The following is a 20,492-nucleotide window of genomic DNA, read 5'->3' as shown; positions in this document are numbered from 1 at the left end:
TCTGTGCAAAGTTCCTTGAAGCATTCTCGCTTGCTGTTCCCTACAGCCTGCTTAAGCCTACCTCGAAGGTTCACATATGCTAGCCGTTTCTCGTCGAAGTCTGGTCTTGCTCTAGATCGTTGGCAGATCCTTCTAGCACGAAAACATGCATCCCGTAACACCGCGATCTCTTCATTCCACCAATAGCTTGAGCGCCTTTTAGAATCGGCATAGCAGCATCGCATGCTCTCGTTATGCGCCCAATCATGTGCTCTACCTTTTCCGTAGCCGCACCACCGGGACTTTGACCTCCCAATAGCATCTCTATGAATGCATCCTCCTCAAGCCCTTTCACGGACCAGCCCCGGTTTCCAGCCTCACGGGAACACACATCGACGCATGGCCCATATTCGATCTGGAGGAAAATCGCCTGGTGGTCGGCGTGAGTATAATGTTCACTGACAAGCCATATCATTCTCCTCGCCAATGTGGTACTCGCATATGTCAGATCGACTATTGAGCCCGACCCTGTCCCACGAAAAGTGGAAACGTTTCCCGTGTTGACAAGCACCAAATCTAGCTCCGCGAAAGCCTCGAGCAGGATACGGCCCCTGGTGCTCGTAGTGCGACTGCCCCAATCCGCGGCCCACGCGTTGAAATCACCAGCTATGATCTTGGGGTTTCGACTTCTTCGACCGAGACTAGCATACCTAGCATTCCTTCGAATTAGCGCTTGGTGGAGCATAGCAACTAACTATATATATAGATACCAGCTATTTTTTGGCCCTGACGAATCCAACTTCTGGAAACTCCATCACTTCTTGAATGGCTTGATTTCCACACGCCCATATTGCCGCCATGGCAGTTTTATCTGCAGTCCAGGTACCGCTGGCAGCTTCGATTCCCTTCTCATAGATGGTCTGCGAAAAAAGATCTTGCGCTGCCTCACAGTGGTTGAGGTTGATTTATATCAACCTCATTTTTTTACTGCATTCAAGGCTCTCCTAAACACTGGGCATCTGCTGTTGCCTGCAACGTACCGACAGTCGACGCCCCTTTTTTTCCTTGCAGAGCATGCATTCAGGCTCAGCCTTGCACTCCCTGAAAATATGGTTTTCTCCCCCATATTTTCTGCAACATTTCGACCTGTCACAGTCACCGGTGCATTTCGCCGCTATGTGGCCGAATTCCAAGCATCTAAAGCAGCGCTTAAGGGACACCTCCTTCCTGAGTCGGCAAACGACCCAACCTTTTACCTTCCCAGCCGCCAGCAGTTTGAGCGCTGCTTCAGCTGGTAAGCTTATGGTTGCCATTTGCGTACCTCCGTGTGCCTTCCTCAGTCCCCTGATTGCGGAATCTTGCAAGCCAAGTGCCCCGAACTGCTTTTCTAAGGCGTCGCGAATGGTTGTGATTTCGTCAATGTCCTTACATTCTATGACAATCTCCTGCTTTCTGCCCCGTATTTGAGCTTCTTCTCCTAAGGACTTCTCCACCTTGCCGAGGAAATTTTCCACCGTTTTGCCCGGAGACTTCTTCAGCTCCAGCATCAAATCTCCTTTTCGGGATCGTCTGATTCGGCTGACGTTTTCTGCAAGGTCCATCAGCTCAGGATCGGATTTGACCTTCCTAAGGATATCGGTGTAAGTCATATCCCCTTTTTTGGAGATGATGATTAATTCGGGCCGTAATCTTCTTTTCTGCGTCGTATTTTTCCTTCTGCCAACCTTGGTACTGTCTGTCTGTCTGTCTGTCACAGGCACTTTTCTCAGAAACGGCTACACCGATTGACACAAAATTTGGTGAGAAGGTGGGATCTATGGACCCACAGACATGCAGTGGATGATATCCTCCTACGTTGAGTTTTGGTGGGAGTCCCCACACATGTAAAAGGGCGGTGTAACAATTTTTGTGTGGGGCATCAAATCAAAGGTCTTAATTAGTACTTTTCGAAGCTGGTCAGAAACTACCCAACCGAATAATCTGAAAAAAATTATGAAGCTGCCTCTATACGGTGCTCAGGCCTCAAAATACTCTCCATATCGATATCTGTTCAAATTAGGTTAATAATAGTATGTTACCATATTTTTAGGAAAATTGAGTAAAACCCCCCTTAAGTTTATCTCAGATTTATAAAAGTTGGTAGTGGTATAAAATATAATATGAAGCATATTTTCCCCAAGTTTGATTAAAATCATACTACTAGTAACAAAGTTACAGTAGCTCAAAATTGTCTTTACCGTGTAAATTTACAACCCGAAGTACTAAATCTGACATGCTAAATGCATATACATAACCGGCTATCATACGTACAAATTAGATAGTTCTACACTCAAATATACTTACAGAAGAAGCAAACAAAACCTTTCATACCTGAAGCGCCCAGCTTCCTGTTTCCCGACTTGTTTAGTAATAAGGGTGCGACGTGAAATATATTCGGTATCCAAATGGCGTTAATTCGAGCTCAATTCCACCCTCTCTCTCTTTGCAGTATATGCGTAACTGTGGTAGTTTTAAATGTCCACTTTCGTTCGCCGCAAACGCACCGGATGGCGCCGTGGGTGAAACGCGTTTTTATAGATATGCTGCCAAAAGTACTGTTCATAAAGAGACCGCAGTATAATTTCGAAACAAGGTGAGCCACTTTAATTTTCAACCCCCAAGCCCACGTATTCAATCGATTGAATCACTCCCGTCGATTTGATAGTCATTCAGTCGTTGAATACCGGCTGAAATTAAATGAAAAATATTGAAAAAAAATTTAATTCCTTCACTTCCTTTCCAATTTCAGCAAGTTACTTATGAAAGATAGCCACGCTTGCTTCTATCCGTACTACTCGACACAGAATTTAGATCGAAGTCCGCACTACAGTCGGGCTCCGTCGAAAGAGGATTTATCGCCATCCAGGTAAGTTGTGCATTTTAATCAAAACGGAAACTGACAAAATACAGAAACTACATTAAAAACGTGACGAGAATTCCGTTGTATTAATTTTTTCCCCATCGATTCCCAGCATCCAATATCTTTTCCCTTGTCGCAAACTCAATCCCATTTTCATATCTCCCCCATTCAGGACTAACAAATTCAAAATGATTTCGTTTTCAATATTTCTCGTGCTATTAAATCTTTTTTTTCTGCTTTTTCCAATCTTTCGGATAGTTTAACTGGAACTGGCCCGTTCGGCGGAAGTTGTCAAATTCACGGACCAATACCGCCTATACCTCAATCAGCGTCGGACGATTTGCCAGGTGTAGGTGTGCCAGATTTCGGTGATATTGGACCGTCGGGAATTAAAAGTCCAATTATCGATAATCCAGCATTTTCACATTCACGATGCCCACCACGAGTTCATAAAAGTTGTTTTTGCGTACGCTTCATTGCTGAGCACACGAAAATGCAGGAGGACTCGACGAAGGTGAGTAGGACGATGGCTGATGTGCACATCGTAATTGAATTTCTATTGCATTTCGTTGATTGAATTCATCCCGGAATTATCATTTTTGATGACTTCATCGTACCAGGATTGCTTTGCCCGACAATCAGATTACCCAAACTGCAGGATCCTCCCCATAAATGTGCAAACATCCTTTAGAATTATCTTAAACGAGGTTCATTTAAATAAGTCGATTTCCATCCGAGCGATTGACCTGCTGTCAATAAATATCCCATTATCCTTTGACATACGTACGAGTCCTTTCTCTCACCGACATCCTTGCCGCAGTAGCGCACCACCAACCGCACCGCACTATCATGTACGATTTCGACAACACCAACTCGGCGTCAATCCGCCAAGGATTTTTTTCCAATTTAATAGCGATTCCATGTTGTGCTCCTAGGTAGCCGGATACAGGATATTCAGACTGTGGGATGTTTGGATTCGCTCGGACCGTTATTTTCAGTTTTATCGAATATCAACATGGAAAAGTTTTCGACTTTGCGTGTAACCCGATAAAATGTTGCAAACAGATAAACTAACGCTCGTCCGAAAGCACAGGATTCGTGGAAAGTTTAAGGAAACTTTGCCAATATGAAATCTATGATGCTCGGATATTGGAACTTATGTCGGCTTGTGCAATGGAAATTACAAGGAGTCTTGGATTTATCCTTGGATCTGATTGGAATTTATAATGTTGCCGTTGTTTGGTCAATGGTGCATGTTCTCGCCACAACAAAAATATCTATTTCCTTTTTATTGATTAATTTGTAGCTATCAAATGTCTTCGATTTATAGAATGAGAATGGAAAGTTGAAATAGCTTCCGCTTATATCCTTTGATTTGATGATCCCAGTTCTTTGTAGAGCCCCAGCACAGCACAGCTCAGAATATATGTATATAACAACTCTAATCTAATATAATCCCTAGCAAAGCAGACCGGAAGATATTTATGAATAGGATAGGGTGACTTCCTTAACGACAATGAAAGAAAAAGTAAAAAAAGCATTCGTGTTTCACCAAAAAAGAAAGGTCTCGTTTTACCAGATGTAACAGACAAAAAGTCATCCTGTGTGACCGGAGTGGACGAAGAGCGGAAAGCTATCCCAAAAACTTAAAAAGTTAACGAAATTGATCCTGAAGGTTCGCCGCAACATTAAAACTCCACCAAACTATTCCATCGACACACCTCTTTGCAAGCCAGGCCTGGGACTATGGGAGGAACGTATCCTTATACGTGGAGCCGTAAAATCCCGGATCCCGAGTGTCGTGATCGATTCAAATACTCAATCGATGCCAATGAGGTGTGGCCTTCGGGTTTCCTACTCTGCCTTGACATCCTCAGGCCATGATATGAAAGGATGCACCTCGTTTATCATGATTTTTTAAGGTTTAAAGAAGTGGAGGGAGGTAAGGCTCCTTAAATCAAAAAAATATTTCGATTTCATGCTTCTAGAATCTAATAATCCAACTTGGTGACTAGGACATTCAGAACTAATTGTACACTCAGGTCGGCAGCGCGGTGAAGATCCTAGATAGATGGGAAGACAGAATGGTGAGCAGTTAATATCCCGATATTCTGAAGTTGGTCCGCAAGGATTGCGGTATGATTTGAGGTGGTGGTGGAGCGAAAAGTTCAATAAATGTCAGCATTGGATTCCTTAAGATAGTAGGATTATTTGTCTTACGAGGAATGCGGTAACAAGCAGCGAAAGCTCCTCCTGTACAGCCAGGCCTGCAGGAGCACGACGGGCTATGGTTTCTCACATAACATTCAGCATTTAATCCACAGGCTCCGAACAAGAATCGGGGCAATTTTGCTTGAGGCAGGCTTTGTCACTCCTGATTACACACTCTGGTTGGCAACCTGGTGGGGTTCCTTCATAGTCAGGCAGACATGAGCAGACTGGTTGGCTGCTAATTTCACGACATTGGCTATTCGGTCCGCATGGTGATGGTTGGCAAGGATTAACGTATTTTTTGAGAATTGCGGACCAAATGAGGAGCAACTTACTTCCTCTTTTTTTGATCCACGGACCCCTCGTTTAAGGCTTAACACTTAAACTTTTAAAGTATTAGGCGATGTCGGATTTACGGTGGGCAGAAGTGAGGCAGCATCTGACGGTTTGCCTTTGCCCTGGTAAGGAACCGGAAAGCCGTCATCGCCTAATATATTATATTTAAGGGATTAACGTATTCGTGTACGATAGTAAAGGGAATTTATATCGGTTTGATATTGTTCTCCTTCCGGCAGTTTACTTGGGGCTGTAGTTAGATCAGGAGCAGGATTTTAGGGCTTTTGTTGATAATTGTTATCAAAGTGAAGCATGCTCTTGATCCCACTAAAAACGGGAATTTACCAAGGGCTACAATGAAGATTTAGCTTCCTATAGATCATCATCATCATCAACGGCGCAACAACCGGTATCCGATCTAGGCCTGCCTTAATACGGAACTCCAGACATCCCGGTTTTGCAAAGAGGTCCACCAATTCGATATCCCTAAAAGCTGTCTGGCGTCCTGACCTACGCCATCGCTCCATCTCAGATAGATATTGCCCTTATAAACTTCAGATCATTCTCATCCATATGGATTAAGTGACCCGCCCAATGTAACCTATTGAGCCGGATTTTATCCGCAACCGTCAGGTTGGTATGGTAGATGAGGAAAATGCAGTACAATTTGTAGTCTTGCAGGTTGCTTACTAAGGAAGCTATGACAACACCTAGCTGTCAAATATAAGATAAACTACCAAAAATGAGGACGCGGAGAGATTTAAGAGCCGGGTACGAGTAACTGTGAGGGGTCGTCTGATTTGTAATGGCGTCGAAACTAGTCATAACGCATTTTGACGTCTAGGCGCCATGATTAGCAGAAGCATAGCCTCGCGTGCTACAGCTGATTTGCCACAATTTGTGGTGACCACTTCAGTAGGTACGGAAAGGTAGCGGATCGTCTGATGGTCCACTCCTACTACGAACTAACAATGGCGAGCACAGGTAACACACCCCTAGTTGCACCAGAATTTGGTTGAGGGTTCCCCAAAATACGCGCACGTGATCGTCAAGCGGGTTGCAGGCCTGCACCGCTTTATTACTCAAAGCGAAACACTGCCGGTCGTCATCAGCGAGTGTGTTCAACTTGAGGTCATCATGAGAGTTAGTGACCATAAGTCAACGAGAGCAGAGGCGGTGACATCAACAACACCACCGTACTCCACGCGCAGTTTCAGTACTCGTCGAAGCAATCTCCTCCACTGTCTGGCTAAAGTTTCCGCTAAGGTTCGGGATGCATTCCAAAGAGCGTCTATAGAATTTTTGGTGAAGGATTCTTTGCATTGACCAGATATTCCCGGGCTCTATGCATCTCCAGCAACTCCGGGAATTCTATCTCCAATCAACGCTGAGCCTTGACTGTAGACTGATATTTCGCTACCGCACTTGTCTATTATGGTGCAGTTACGCCTGTCAGATTGCATAGTCAGAAAATTCGGTCTTGCGAAATCGGTTTGAGTGATCGAAGATATCCACCATGGAAAAATCGTCTGGTACATCGGCGTGACTCATTTGGGCAAGACATTGCTAGACTGACTAATCAGCTATGGCAATCCCAGCGGACGAGTGGAAAATAAAGTGCAAGGGGTTTACCGGAATCATGCCTTCTCCAGTGAGACACCCAGCACTAAAGCAGAAACGTTCGGTCATATGCAGTCGGTTACCACAATATGGCGAAAATCACTCCAGAAATGTTTGGAATGCAACGTACATGAGGAACCAGCGCAGTTTTTTCAGATCATTCAACGAATCCTAATAGTGCATCCAGACAGTTTTCGGTTGCTGAAGCAAAAGATAAGTAAGGTGGAATTTAGGAGTTATCCGCCCACAATGCGGAGGAGATTCAACGAGCCATAAGCCGATAGAAAAGCTGAAGGGGTCGGATCTGGATCGGGCGAAGAATTTCGGTTATAAACAGTTACCAGTATACATGGCCGGTTGGCACACAGCATAAACTACGTCATTAGTCGACTTGAGGAAACACCCTTCCTCATTAAGAGCATTACCCACCTTGTTGCTAAAAAAGACACGGTACAGGGTCCCGCAGACACAAGATCGATTATATGCTCACTAACCCTCTGAAAATGCATAACAGCAGGGCTGTCGGGTCGTGTCAATGGCTTTCAAAGAGCAACCCATTATTGACTCAGTAGTTGTAGGACAAGCAACTCAAGGCCAACGAAACTTCTTTAGTTGCTACATCGATCACGCAAGGCTTTCGACAGCGTCAGAAACTAATCAAATTTTTGACGACAGTTATGGGGAAGCATACTACCTTATCAGTGCTTTCATCTGAGAGTGCTAATACCTGAGAGCCTATCCATATACAAAGAGGCATCTTCCAGGAGGATTCATTGAGTCTCCTTTGGTTTGGCATAGCAGCGAACCTCCCTGAATGATACAAGAGGGCATGGTTTTGCAATCAAACATGGCCTACATGCTAAGTACGAGCTAACAGACTTGATGTACTTAGATGACATTAAGCTATATGGTGGTATTAATGACTACCTTAGAAGACTGTTACGAATAGTAGACATGATTAGCCGAGATATTCGGATGGAATTTTGACTAGACAAGTGTCGAATTCAAGCCATCCGCAAAGGTTATTACGAGCCGTATGCCGGACATAACATTGGTGACCTCCACATACAAGCAATGGCCGAGACAAACTTCTACAAGTACCTAGGAATTCTGCAAGCAGCCCGCACTGGAGTTGGTGTTCTGAAGGATGTTCTGCAGTCCGAATTCCTGCGGCGTGCTCAAAGGGTCCCAGGGCGAAACGTGGATTGGTACACATGATGGAGCATAAAACCTCGGAAACGCCTGCTGAACCAACACCAACAGTGCCACTACCAAACCCTATCTCCTATCTCCACCTCCACATGGTAACCCTTTCTTAATGAAAAGCTGCAGACAGAGAAGGATAAAGATGAGTCTCCCGCGGCTAAAAACGTGAAAAATTGTACCAACTGGCCCTCTAGGTTGGAGGTTGGGTAGGTCTGACAACCCTACACGGAAAACCAAGGTTACGAAGCCACAGAAGGAGCCTCGGACAGGATGGACTTTGCAACGACGAACCCGGCAACGACAACGGAATAACGAATTGCGCATTTTCTCATGGAACGTGCACTTCCTGTACAGAGATGGGGCTGCCAAGCAGCTAGTATAGGCTAATATAACAGCGTTGCAGGAGATGTGTTTGACAAAGACCGATTTCCTGGGGAAGAACGACTACTTCATATATTATAGTGGCTATCCAGTAAACCATGTGCTCGTAGTAGGTTTCTTATTCAGCCGAGAAATTGAATCTGTTGTTATCGGCTTTGAAAATATAAACGAAAGGCTATGCACTCTGCGTTTGCGAGGCAAGTTTAGAAATATAAGCCTCATAAACGTTCACGCACGTTTGCACAGAAAACGATCCACAAACATACGTAGGCCTCTCCAGACGGGACCACTTTCAGTCAAATTGACCACGTGCTGTTTGAACGCCGCCACCTCTCAGCCTTGATGAATGTCAGAACATATAAGCGGGCCAATATAGACTCGGATCATTATCTCGTTGACATAATGCTCCGGGCTTCAGAGACGGAACAAGGAAACGAATCAATGCCTGACGACTAACAACGGGGCATTATGGTCTCATACATTGAAAGGGGATATCACACAGTGCAGCAATTATGGAGGTATCTCGTTGTTGAGTACCGTCTATAAGATATTCTCCCCTGTCTTGCTAGACCGGATAGCCCCATACGCCGAGAACATCATTGGCCCATACCAAAGAGGCTTCACTCCAGGCAAATCAGAATCAGATCAAATTTTCTCTATGCAGCAAGCGATGGAAAAACTGTTGGAATATGGACGTCAGTTGCACCATTTTTTCATCGACTTTAAGGCCGCCTATAACAACATAGACAGGGTAAAACTGTTCACGGCCATGGAAGAATTTGGTATCCCGACGAAATTGATAAGACTAACAAGGCGGAACCTGATCAATGAGCGAGGCCAGATAAAAGCAACAGGATCACTCTCGCGACCATTCAACATCAACAACGGTCTAACACATGGAAATGAACTACCATACGTCCTCTTCACCCTGAGAGAGGCATCATCCTCAAGTCCACCCAACTACTGGCCTACGCTGACGATATTGGCATTATAGGAAGAACAACCCGAGATGTACAGTATAGTTTCATCCAGATTGAGCAGACGGCGTAAGATCTCGGGTTGCACGTTAATGAAGGCAAGACGAAGTACATGGTGGCAACGTCAGCACCAAAAACCAAAGATATCTGGAAGTCACATAGGTGCGAATTTCATTTCAACTCTTGTACCTGCACTATTCAAATCCTTTCTTTGGACATTTCACTCTCCCTCCTCAAAATTTGAACCCCGGTGATCGAAAGATAGCCGATGACTTATCAATGGTGTCATTGCACCAGCTGTCATTTATCACACAAAGTAACGTACGTTATTTAAAAAATAAAAAACGAAGACGGCTTTCACGGTTTCGCACCAGGTCCGAGTCAACTGGTCAGACACTGGCTGACCTTTGACCTGGAAACATCGTGACCAAAGCGGATATAAAATGCTCCATTATACAATTCGCAGAACTTGACATTATTACGAATTATGTTGAGCGTAAATCCGTTACGTTAAATATTTTCACTTCAAGTGAGCCACCGAGGTCTGACACTCCAAAAATGGCAGCAAATGAGGTATTAATATGCAAGAAAGTAGCGGTCTGATACTAGCGTACATTGGGGGGAATCAACCCGGGAAAATTTGATATATCCCCTGGATAACCCTGGAATTGCGATCTCTGCAAGGAATTTTTTTGTCAAAAATATCTTTCTGTTAGCTTAGATTATTTGTAAAGGCAATGCATACCAAGCTCATTTGAAATGTTGATAGAGTTATTTTAAAATAAACAAAGGAAACTGCCTAAAATTAACACCCATTTGTTGCAAAAAATATAAAACACTTCAACAAAATTTTACTATTTTCAATTGTAAGAATTATTTAAAAAAATTATTTTTTATTATTTTTATTATTTAATTATTTAAAAAAAAATATATTTATTATCCATAGGTTAAAGAGGACTGGAAATATGTAGCAATGGTACTAGATCGTCTTTTCCTTTGGATATTTACATTGGCCGTACTAGCTGGAACAGCAGGAATTATTTTACAAGCACCAACCCTTTATGATGATCGGATACCAATTGATAAAAAATTCTCGGAATTCGCAACCACAACAGTGGTAAGATGTCCGCCCCAATAGCATTTTAAAGTACGACGTGTATTTTTATTCAAATTTTACGTGCAATGGGAATGAGTGCCTGCGTTTTTTATTTTCCCAAGAAGAGAAAAAAACCAACTACTAGTAGAAACACGAAACAAAATTTAAAGAAAAAAAACCAGATTGATAAAAAGAAAATGAAGAAAAAAGAATTATTATATTGTTCCCTAGGAAAAGACATGTAATATTTGAAATGATTTATTATTTATTATAAAATTTTAGTTTTTGAAATAACAACTAAACGGTATTTAAGGGAATAAGAATGTAAAGTATGTTATATAAACCAATTGACTTTTAAATATTTTTAAAGAAACATATATATATATACATAAAGTATAAAATGAAAAAAAAATACTGTATAACTGAGAAAAATAATTAGGTGCATATGCGTGTATGTATCCGAAACTGTGAAACTGAGAATAATAATTACTTTTGAATGTATAGATATTGTTACTTTGCAAGTAGAAAAACTATTAAAAAGAAAATACTAACGTTAGTGTTATTAAGATGCATAAAAGAAAATATTTACATACACATATGCGCACATCATATTCTTATAAAACTTAAATCTAAGTAACGAAAAAAAAAATATCAAGTGATCAAAAAGTTAGTTACTGGCAAATATAGCAATTGATATTAAATTATAATCACGTGCCTAAGTTTGCTGATTATAATTTAGATTTGTATTTTATTTAAGTTTTTTGGTATTGATAGGATTTTTTATGAGAAAAAAAGAAACAACCCCCGCATTTCGGAGTTTTATTCGGTAAGGGAGAATACGTGCAAAAATTAGAGTATTGTCAGTAGCATTCATTTACATGTTTGCATAAATGTATCTCATCCTCAAATTGGCTCAATTGTTAGGTCTTGAAATTTACTCTCAATTTATTATTAGTTAGAAAAACAACTCTCCGAAAGATAATCACTTGTTTATTTCACTTCATAACAGACTTTTCTTCAAATATGGTTCCCCCTTCAGCTTCATTCTAATTAAACAAATTTTCCTCACTCCTTCCAACATAAAATGAAAAGGCTAGTGACTAACTTACTTGACATTAAATGGAAATCTCTCCTTTCCTATTGCATTATTTATTTAAGGACATGAATTCATTTCGATAATTTATTAAACCAAAATTTATTGCGTCCTTGGGTCCATTTTAAATATAGTTTTTATAATTCGGTGATAATTTCCATTATTTAGCAAAATTAGCATCAACTGAATAGAAAGTAGGGAATCCATCATTTCATTAACGTCGTAAGCAATTCGAAACATATTTAAAACCAAACAAAAATTGTGAACCCATTAGCAATGCGAATGAATGTAATATTAATTATTAGTTTAAGTAATCTATTTTGTGAAAGTAACTGAAACTATGGAATGAAAAACAAGAAAGAAACTCACAGTAGAAAATTCAAATTATAAAAAAAATGAATATTTTACTATAAAACAAAAGAAAAACACAGAAAAAACAAAAATCGAACCATACATACATTAAAAACATACACCTAGATTCCTTCAAACAAAAGAAAATTAATAAATAAAAATATTTTTGAATACATCAACAAAATAAGTAAAAAAAAACATTGAATGAAATCTTTGAAGAATTTTTCAAACTTGCGGCGTTATAATTCTAAATCCAATTTAAATGAAAGAAATAAATGAGTGCATCATAACTTTCCAATGAGATACTAATATCCTTAATCTCCATTCTTAAATAAAAAAGATAAAAGAATCCGATTTTAGCTATTCTATCTCCTCCTTCACTTTCTATGACATATGACTAGAGATTTAATATGAATTTCGATGGCAATACAATCTCGGTTTCATAATTAAGCCGTTTTATCGCTGTATAGGTGAGTGATTTTCTTTTATTACTATTTTATATGAAATTTAAATCAACTGCTACATTTTTGTACTAATAAAGGTAATCTCAGAAAATGACAAAACAATGGTTTTATAATTGTCATAAAATGTTACTTTGTAGTTCTCATGAAGCGATAATTTGTGTGTCTTGAAATTAGATGAGCAAGGAATCATGAAGAGGATCCCTAAATATAAGCCTCATCCATTTTAATTATTTTTTTTAGATCCTGCAACATTTTTTAATTTACAGTTTTCATTTTTCGGATAAATCATCAATGGTTTTATATAACTTAAACCATATTTATTAAATTCGGAAACAGAACTCTTTTTTAGTTAAAACCCTTTTTGTTTATATGATTTACTGTTATTTTATCACAAGAAATAACAAATCCATAAAAATCACTTTTAACTCTCCCTGTGCAGCAAGCAGCTTTCAAGAAACCACTTTTTACTACAAACTCCTGATTATCATTCTTCTATTCAGCATTCAAATAACGTCTACAGCAAATCTCAATGTTTGAGGTTCAATTTAAACAATTATTTAAATTTTGCCCAAATCGAAATCAGAGGTAACTTAAAATGAAGAAGAAAGTATTATATTATATAAAAAAAACAACTCCAAATAATTCGATTTTAAACTGCCACTAAAAACAATATAAGATAGTTGAATCTTTTTTTATTTTAGAAAATTTATAAAATGAAATATATAAAATAAGCGGTTTGTAACCCATTAGCGAGAAGGAACACAACTAGAAAGTTAACATTTATTATATGGAACAAACTTAAAAGACAAAAAAAATTATGAAAAATTTGAAAATGAATTTATAAATTGCAAAAATTACCGAAAAAAAAAATATTACAGTAGCGTCGTTTGTGAAATATGAATACTATATGAAATGAAATGGAAGAAACATGTTAAATTCAATGAAGAAAAAAAAAAGAACCAATAAAAAGAATTGTTATGAAAATGTAGTTTCAACAAAATCTGGTGTAAATAAGAAGAAAAAAAAATTAATGTTAGGTGATGAAAGCATATAAAATTGAAATTATCGCAAAAATACGTGGCAAAAAGTATTAATTTAATTTAACGCACCATTTATTTTCATTTTTTGTATATTTTTAAAATACCTTATCATATTTTTAAAAACAAAAAACATCAATTACAGAGCTCGGTGAGAAAGAAAACATATGCGACATATATGAAAACGCGATAAATTATTAAGTAGCGAACAATATATTTCCAATATTGATAGAGTTATGTATAAAAGAAAAAAACATTAAGAACTTTTGTTATACGAGAAAGAAACAAAAAAAAACAAAACAACTATATATTAGCATATAAATGGCACTTATTTATTGTTTGAGTTTCCACTGATTGTTGTAATTTCGAAAAACAAAAAATAAAAATAATGAAAAATAGGCGAAATAAACATTTTATTAAAGTTTTGTCCTTGTTTTATTGGTTGCATTAAGAGTCAAGCAGCGTCCTGCAGGATAGACTGACGCGGAATATAGTTTCTTGAGGCCAACCTATCTCTAAGGGTGAGCTGTCTCTCCTCTAGAGCGATGTGTGGCTTGTCAGTGAGTGGTGATAGCCACACCCTGTACAAGGTGACCCTACTATTAACAAAATGCTACGGATCTAGGCTGAGGAGTCGAAAAACACCTCTTCCAATCCAGGTGGTCATGCGAACCATGCCCATTGGATAGTTTGCATTCGGTAGTAACTGACTGTATTCGAACGGAGCCTCACTGATACCTAGTCGCCTCAGTGAGTAAGCTAGACCTTACCGTGCTACGGAGACTATGACACGGTGGAACTCCTAACCCCCATACTCGTGGGAATCAAATGAGTGCAAGCAATAAAGATAAAAAAAAAACGAAAACGAATAAAGTGGGACCCCGCACCGCACACAAACTGACTAACCAAGCGGAGGCATATGTCCGTAATACTGGGAGCCAGGTGATTACACCCAAGAAGGGAGAAGTTGGGACGTCAAGCAGTGGATCCAAGGTCAACTCCCAAAAAATCGAAACCTGAACCCAAGGGGGGAGAAAACCCGAACAGGTCAGGGGTGAAGACAGAACTCAGGAAACCCGCCATTAACTATGCTAGGGTGATCAAGGGTATTCGACTGGCCATACTGCCAGAAATGTTTTCCGAGCAAATACTCGTAAGGAGCAGGAAATCATCGAAGACCTTGTCGTGAGGCAGATGTGCAAGGGATGGACTGCAAAACTTGTGTTCACCGGGATACGCTTTCGACCAGGTCATATTCTGGTGGGCTGCGTGACCATAGTTCCTAAATTGCCAGGCTGGGAAGGAGCAAAATTGTCAACTTGTGCTGGCGATGATATACCAGGAGGCCGCATGGTGACAGTTTTTCTCCGAAAAGCCACGACAATAGAGACGGAAGATATCATGGGCATCCTAATAGCTCAGAATGAGGATCTCCATACTCGATTATGAAGAGTCTTCAGAAACAAGGTGGAGAGAAAGGGCAAACTCCTCACGAACGCCGTAGACGACTGAGCCCAGAGTTGCCATATCAACTATCGATTTCGCAACATACACATGCACGTGCACAGAGGAAAGCCGAGGATAGAAACCTCAGAGGAGACACCGGGTGAAAATTATACCGAAATCCCCGAAGAAATCTCGGAAGCAATAGAGGCGGAAAGGACTGGATCAACAGGGGAAGTAGACCTGCTATCCACTGAACAGTAGAAGCTGGACGGCCTAGACCTAGAACTTCTAGGGCTCAAAGTGGACAATGGCTAGCACTAAGATAGCCCAGATAAACCTCCACCATGCGAAAGCAAAGGCTGTCGTACGGAAGGTCGCGGTTCAAATCTCGCTGGTGACAATGGAATTTGTATCGTGATTTGACCTCGGATACCAGTCGACTCAGCTGTGAATGAGTACCTGAGTCAAATCAGGGTAATAATCTCGGGCGAGCGCAATGCAGACTACATTGCCTCCTAGTGTTCCGTTACGGTCTTTAATGAAGTGCTCTAACACACTTCAAGGCCCTGATCCAACATGGATTGTTGCGCCAACGATTATTATTATTATGCGAAAGCTACATCTACGGTAATTGTAAGGCCAAGTTCCAAGGAGAATATATTGGAATAGTGCTGGCTCAAGAACCCTGGGTGTACCGAGGGCAGATTAGCGGAAAAATGCAAGTAATTTGAGACTCCTCTTGTGAAAAACCAAGAGCTTGCATAATTCTTAAGCGTAATTTAAAATAATAAAATAATAATAAAATAATCCTTCAGAGTTCCTGACCGGGAACCTTGTGGCTATCCAAGTCTCACTGGAAGCCGGGAGGAACACTCGAGAGACAGTCGTGGCATCGGGGTACTTCCCAGGAGACGACATCCGGGCTCCACTGGGACAAGTCGCTAAACTAGTGAAATACTGTGAGAAGAAGGCGTTACCACTTCTCTTCAGCTGCGACGCCAACGCCCATCATGAAGTCTGGGGAAGCAGCGACACCAATCGAAGAGGTGAGTGCCTTCTTGCATTTATTCTTAGCAATAAGTTAGAAATATATAACTTAGGCAACACTCTAACATTTGGGACCAGCACTAGACAGGAGATACTAGACATAACTCTAGGAAATACTACTAAATCTATGTCTGATCACAGAATAATCAGATTCGACGCTGAGGGTACCTTCGAAATAAAAAGGATAATAAGGAATTCCACTGACAGCAACGCGATCAGGGAAGCATAACGAAACTGCTTCAAGGGATTCTGTGAAGGAATCGAACAGATCACAGAAGCAACCAAGCTTTACAAAGCTGTAGTCAAAGACGGGGCAACATTCTATGTCTGTTTGAAGAAGGAAGGTAGTACATTTACCGAGAATGAAGAGGACAGAGTACACCTGCTTCTCCGAACTCATTTTTCGGGGTCCTACCCTACGGCGGCAGGCGACAACATTCTGCCTGACATCAAAACAACGAATAAAAGGGGAAGAAAGGAGAGTTATTACATAAGCTCCAACGACTGGCTTGCGTGTGTATCAGTAGGGCAATGAGGGCATGCCCAACGGCATCCCTGGAGGTCCTTGTGGGATTAAAACCTCTCCAGCTGCACATATAGATGCAGGTAAGGAAGGCAATATTCAGGATGACCGGGAGTATCAGTGAGGCGGGAGTATCAGTGAGTGAACGGTTGAGGGAACTATACTGGACAGTCCTACCAGGAATGTAGCAGTCCAGGGTGCTTATTGGGGGATACGAACCCATGCGCCTAAAGGACTGCTTAAAACTCGCCAAAAACAAGAAGGCTAAATTATCACAAAGGGAAGCAAGGGATATCTAAGGGCACAATAGTTATTTAAGGACGCGGTGCGACTTTCCCTTAATAAAATTATAATAATAGGAGTCAATTACACAATCTTTCATTTTATTATATACAATAATCATGTGTTTTCCAAACTGACCAAATGACTATCCCGGACTTCAAAATGTCAATGCTGCTTAGTGCGCAATGGGCTGCATTTCCAATTGATACTCCCTTTAACTTCATCTGGCAGCCGTGCCTACCACATTTGAGGTTGCTCGTTTTAGTGCCTTGCTGAGAGGCAGGAGGAGGAAGGGGAAACAATTTGCAAATTTTTGTTATAAATTCAAAAAGTCAATATGCAAAAAATAAGGAAATATGCAAATTCAATCACTTAACCAAGAATAGAATTTAAAAAAAAATAGCAAAAAATGTTAAATTAAAAAAACAAATTTTCAAAAAATAATAAAATAAAATGAATAATACTTAAGCCCATAAAAATATTATTACAATCCACCTAAAACAAATGAAAAAGTCAATCAGGTAAAAAAACGAAAGAGCTGCCTTTGAAGATACTTTTTATTGGCTAAAAGTATTTGATAATGTATACAAAATAAATATATAATATTTCAGGGGACCAACTGTCCCCTTCTTCAGTATTTTATCTCAAATCTTATAGGTGAAACTTTTTTCAGTACACTCTTTTTTGTCGTTGATTGATTGTAACCGGGTCCTACGTAGGTATCGTCTGCTGGCCAAGGTGACCCGGAATTATACCTCAATGGAGAAACGGAAGTATTTTATGGCGAGGTACGCCGCGAATAGCTCACGATCGTAGGTGCTGCAGTTGCATTGAGCTGCGTTGAGCTGTTTTGGAAAGAAGCTCAACGGTTGCCAGATTTGGCGTCGACCAACACGGCCAGGGGGGTATCTGACCGAGAAAATTCCAGGAGTGTAGCATCAAGCCATTGTTGTTTGACGATTTCAAACCCATGGACGGTCTCAGCAGACCACGCAACCTCGCGGGATTCTTTCATTTTGGGTCCAGACAAGTAGGCATTCAGGATCGCTTGGTAATGAGCGACCTTGGGCAAGAAACGACGATAGAAGTTTAACATGCCCAAGAACCCTCGCGGATCCTTTAGCTTGGTTGGTAGGGGTGAGCTCTTAATCGCCTCAACCTTGTCCCGGTCAGGTTGGATACCGCCAGAGGTTATCAAGTAGCCGAGAAATTTTGTCTGCCTCTGGAGGAAGTCTGACCCCAAAAAGACGTTGAAAAATACACTCGAGATGTTCCAAGTGCTTAAGTTCTGAAGAGGAAGCGACCACAACATCATCCATGTAGACGAAACAAAAATTCAAGTTTCGTAAGAGAGAGTGGATGAATCTCGGGAAGTCTGCACAGTGTCGCCCAAGCCGAAAGTTATCCTAGTGAACTTGAAGAGTCCGAAAGGTGTGAAGATAGCCGTTTTCGGAATGCCTTCGGGAGCGACCGACAGGGATTTGGTGGTACGCCTGGGCTAGATCCAAGGTCGTAAAAACATGACAATTCGTAAGCGATTGCGCAAAATCATGGATGGGTGGAATGGAATATCGGTCTGGAACTTTCTGAGCATTCAGACACCTATAATCTCCACAAGGTCGCCATTCGCCATTTGGCTTAGGGACCAAATGAAGTGGAGAGGATCAACAACTATTGGATGGCCTGCAGATACTCTGTTTCATCAAGTCTTCAAACTTTTTCTTCGCAACAGGCAAGTTTCTGGGGTGAAAGTGGACACACTTTTGAGAAGATTGGAAAACCGATAGTGTTGATGTGATGCTGCACATCGTGCTTAGCCGGCTGCGAGAAACTACTTTTTGTAGTAATGTTGCGATACTTTTTGAGGAGTGCGTGAATGCGTTGGTCAGCAATATCCTCGAAAGTTATCGAAAGAATGTCATTTTGGCACGTAGAAATTTTCCCTGACGTCTGTAATGAGGTTGCGGGGTCTATCAAATCCATGTTCCGAAGGACCGCCAGCCGATGAGGGCTCCAGCAGAGGTATTTCATATAAACTGACAAAAATACACTGGCTGTCGGTTAAAAGCCCAATATTCTACTCCCTAAATTTCAAATATGTTTACTTTCTACTTCTAATGCGATTATCCGAGATCTTGTCCACTGATTTCAGTACAAAGTATGTCCAGTAAATTGGTCTGAAAGATCTAGGATAACAACAGTGCGTTTTATACACTTTCAGAGTGAAGGCCCGTTTTCCTCGCTTTCATGCCCTTGGTAACCTGCTACACTGCCCTTACTCACCCTCAAGAAAAAGTCTAAAATAATTTCTAAACACCTTTTGGTGCATCCGAGCATACCTCTTTTGCTGTTCTTCTAGTTTCCTATATCACTTATATCCCAAATTTTACGGTGCCATACATACTACTACATCCTCAATCGTTTGAAAGAACTGCGGGAAATAAGCTTTAAGAAATAGCTGCACTATGTCCTCCGCATTCTCGGTAATGGTCCCATCTTCCTTTTTCAGACAGAGAAAATAGCTCTGACCTTGGCTACATCTTTATGCAGCCTGGATGTTTCTGTGGTTTGTTCAACCCCTTTACAGAATTTTCTAGAGTTATTTCGCTTGACTTCTCTGATAGCGTTACTGTACTTCAGTTCGTGAAGCAAAACAAAACCTTGACTAGTCCTAGGCTCCCATATGGTGAAGGATACTTCTTGGTTGTTGTTTACGCAGCACGCCATTTTTGAGCTTGACTCCGCTGTCTCACTTCCCGACTTGGGTGTTATCACCTCGTTAATAGTGTTGCGGAGATATGTATCCACTTGTATGAGGTCTTGCTCGTCTGTTGCTCTTTTTGTTCTCAGTATTCATATGATTCCCAGGAGCCCTTCGATAACATGGTAGTACATCTTTAGTTACATATTGTAAATTTTATATACATACATAATAAAAATAAAGAATCCTGATTCAAATAAAATTTTGAATGCCATATTATAGGGAATGGTTGCAAGACACAACTCCAACCACCAAAAGATATACTTCCCTCCATTTGATTACTTACCATTATGTAAACTTAACTGAAAGTGATAGTCAAAGCAAAGCCACCCTTGATAGAATAATCTCAACCCAATCTACCATAATTGAATGTATATCCTTCCACACTACTCCATCTAAATCATACCGGAAACCGAACTACCCTTCAATCCTCAATCAATCCACTTTTCCCATTGGCACCACTTCCATAATTGAACCAGGTGCATAGGCTTAATCCAGTCACTGTCATCAACGCTTCAGAATTAAGTATCTACCAAGCGTCCTAACTCCTGACGGAAGCCAACGATACAATTAGTGAATGTCAAGAGATAAAGCAAATCGCAAAGAGAAATTAAGCGATTTCATCGGCAATCAATCCGGTCAGTAATCCTGTCTGACTACCGTACAAACGTGTAGGACATGTACTGGATAATTGAAATTCCCTGGAAGTAGAAAAATCGAAGTGATTCGATTCAATTTGGATCACTCGCTCCAGAATTGGTAGCATCCTCAAGAGAATCAATT

The 20,492-nt window shown here is 40.8% G+C and overlaps 1 protein-coding gene across 3 annotated transcripts in view; it reads left to right on the top strand.

The window, feature by feature from the left end:
* Window positions 1-14,075, top strand: part of LOC119653858 (acetylcholine receptor subunit alpha-like) — a 391,561-nt gene extending 377,486 nt beyond the window's left edge. For 2 of the 3 annotated variants that reach the window (XM_038058916.1, XM_038058932.1), the window contains 4 exons: window positions 2,468-2,611; window positions 2,768-2,884; window positions 3,137-3,392; window positions 10,556-10,747. In XM_038058916.1, the coding sequence (XP_037914844.1) occupies window positions 2,468-2,611; window positions 2,768-2,884; window positions 3,137-3,392; window positions 10,556-10,747 (709 nt within the window). Of the gene's footprint in view, window positions 1-2,467; window positions 2,612-2,767; window positions 2,885-3,136; window positions 3,393-10,555 lie in introns of all 3 variants that reach the window. The other variant, XM_038058922.1, reaches the window with a different exon arrangement.
* Window positions 14,076-20,492: the final 6,417 nt, after the last annotated feature.

Source organism: Hermetia illucens, chromosome 1, assembly GCF_905115235.1.
Source record: "Hermetia illucens chromosome 1, iHerIll2.2.curated.20191125, whole genome shotgun sequence".
Taxonomy (NCBI): Eukaryota; Metazoa; Arthropoda; class Insecta; order Diptera; family Stratiomyidae; genus Hermetia; species Hermetia illucens.
The sequence above is the reverse complement of the archived record's forward strand: the minus strand, read 5'-3'. Positions and strand labels throughout refer to the sequence as shown.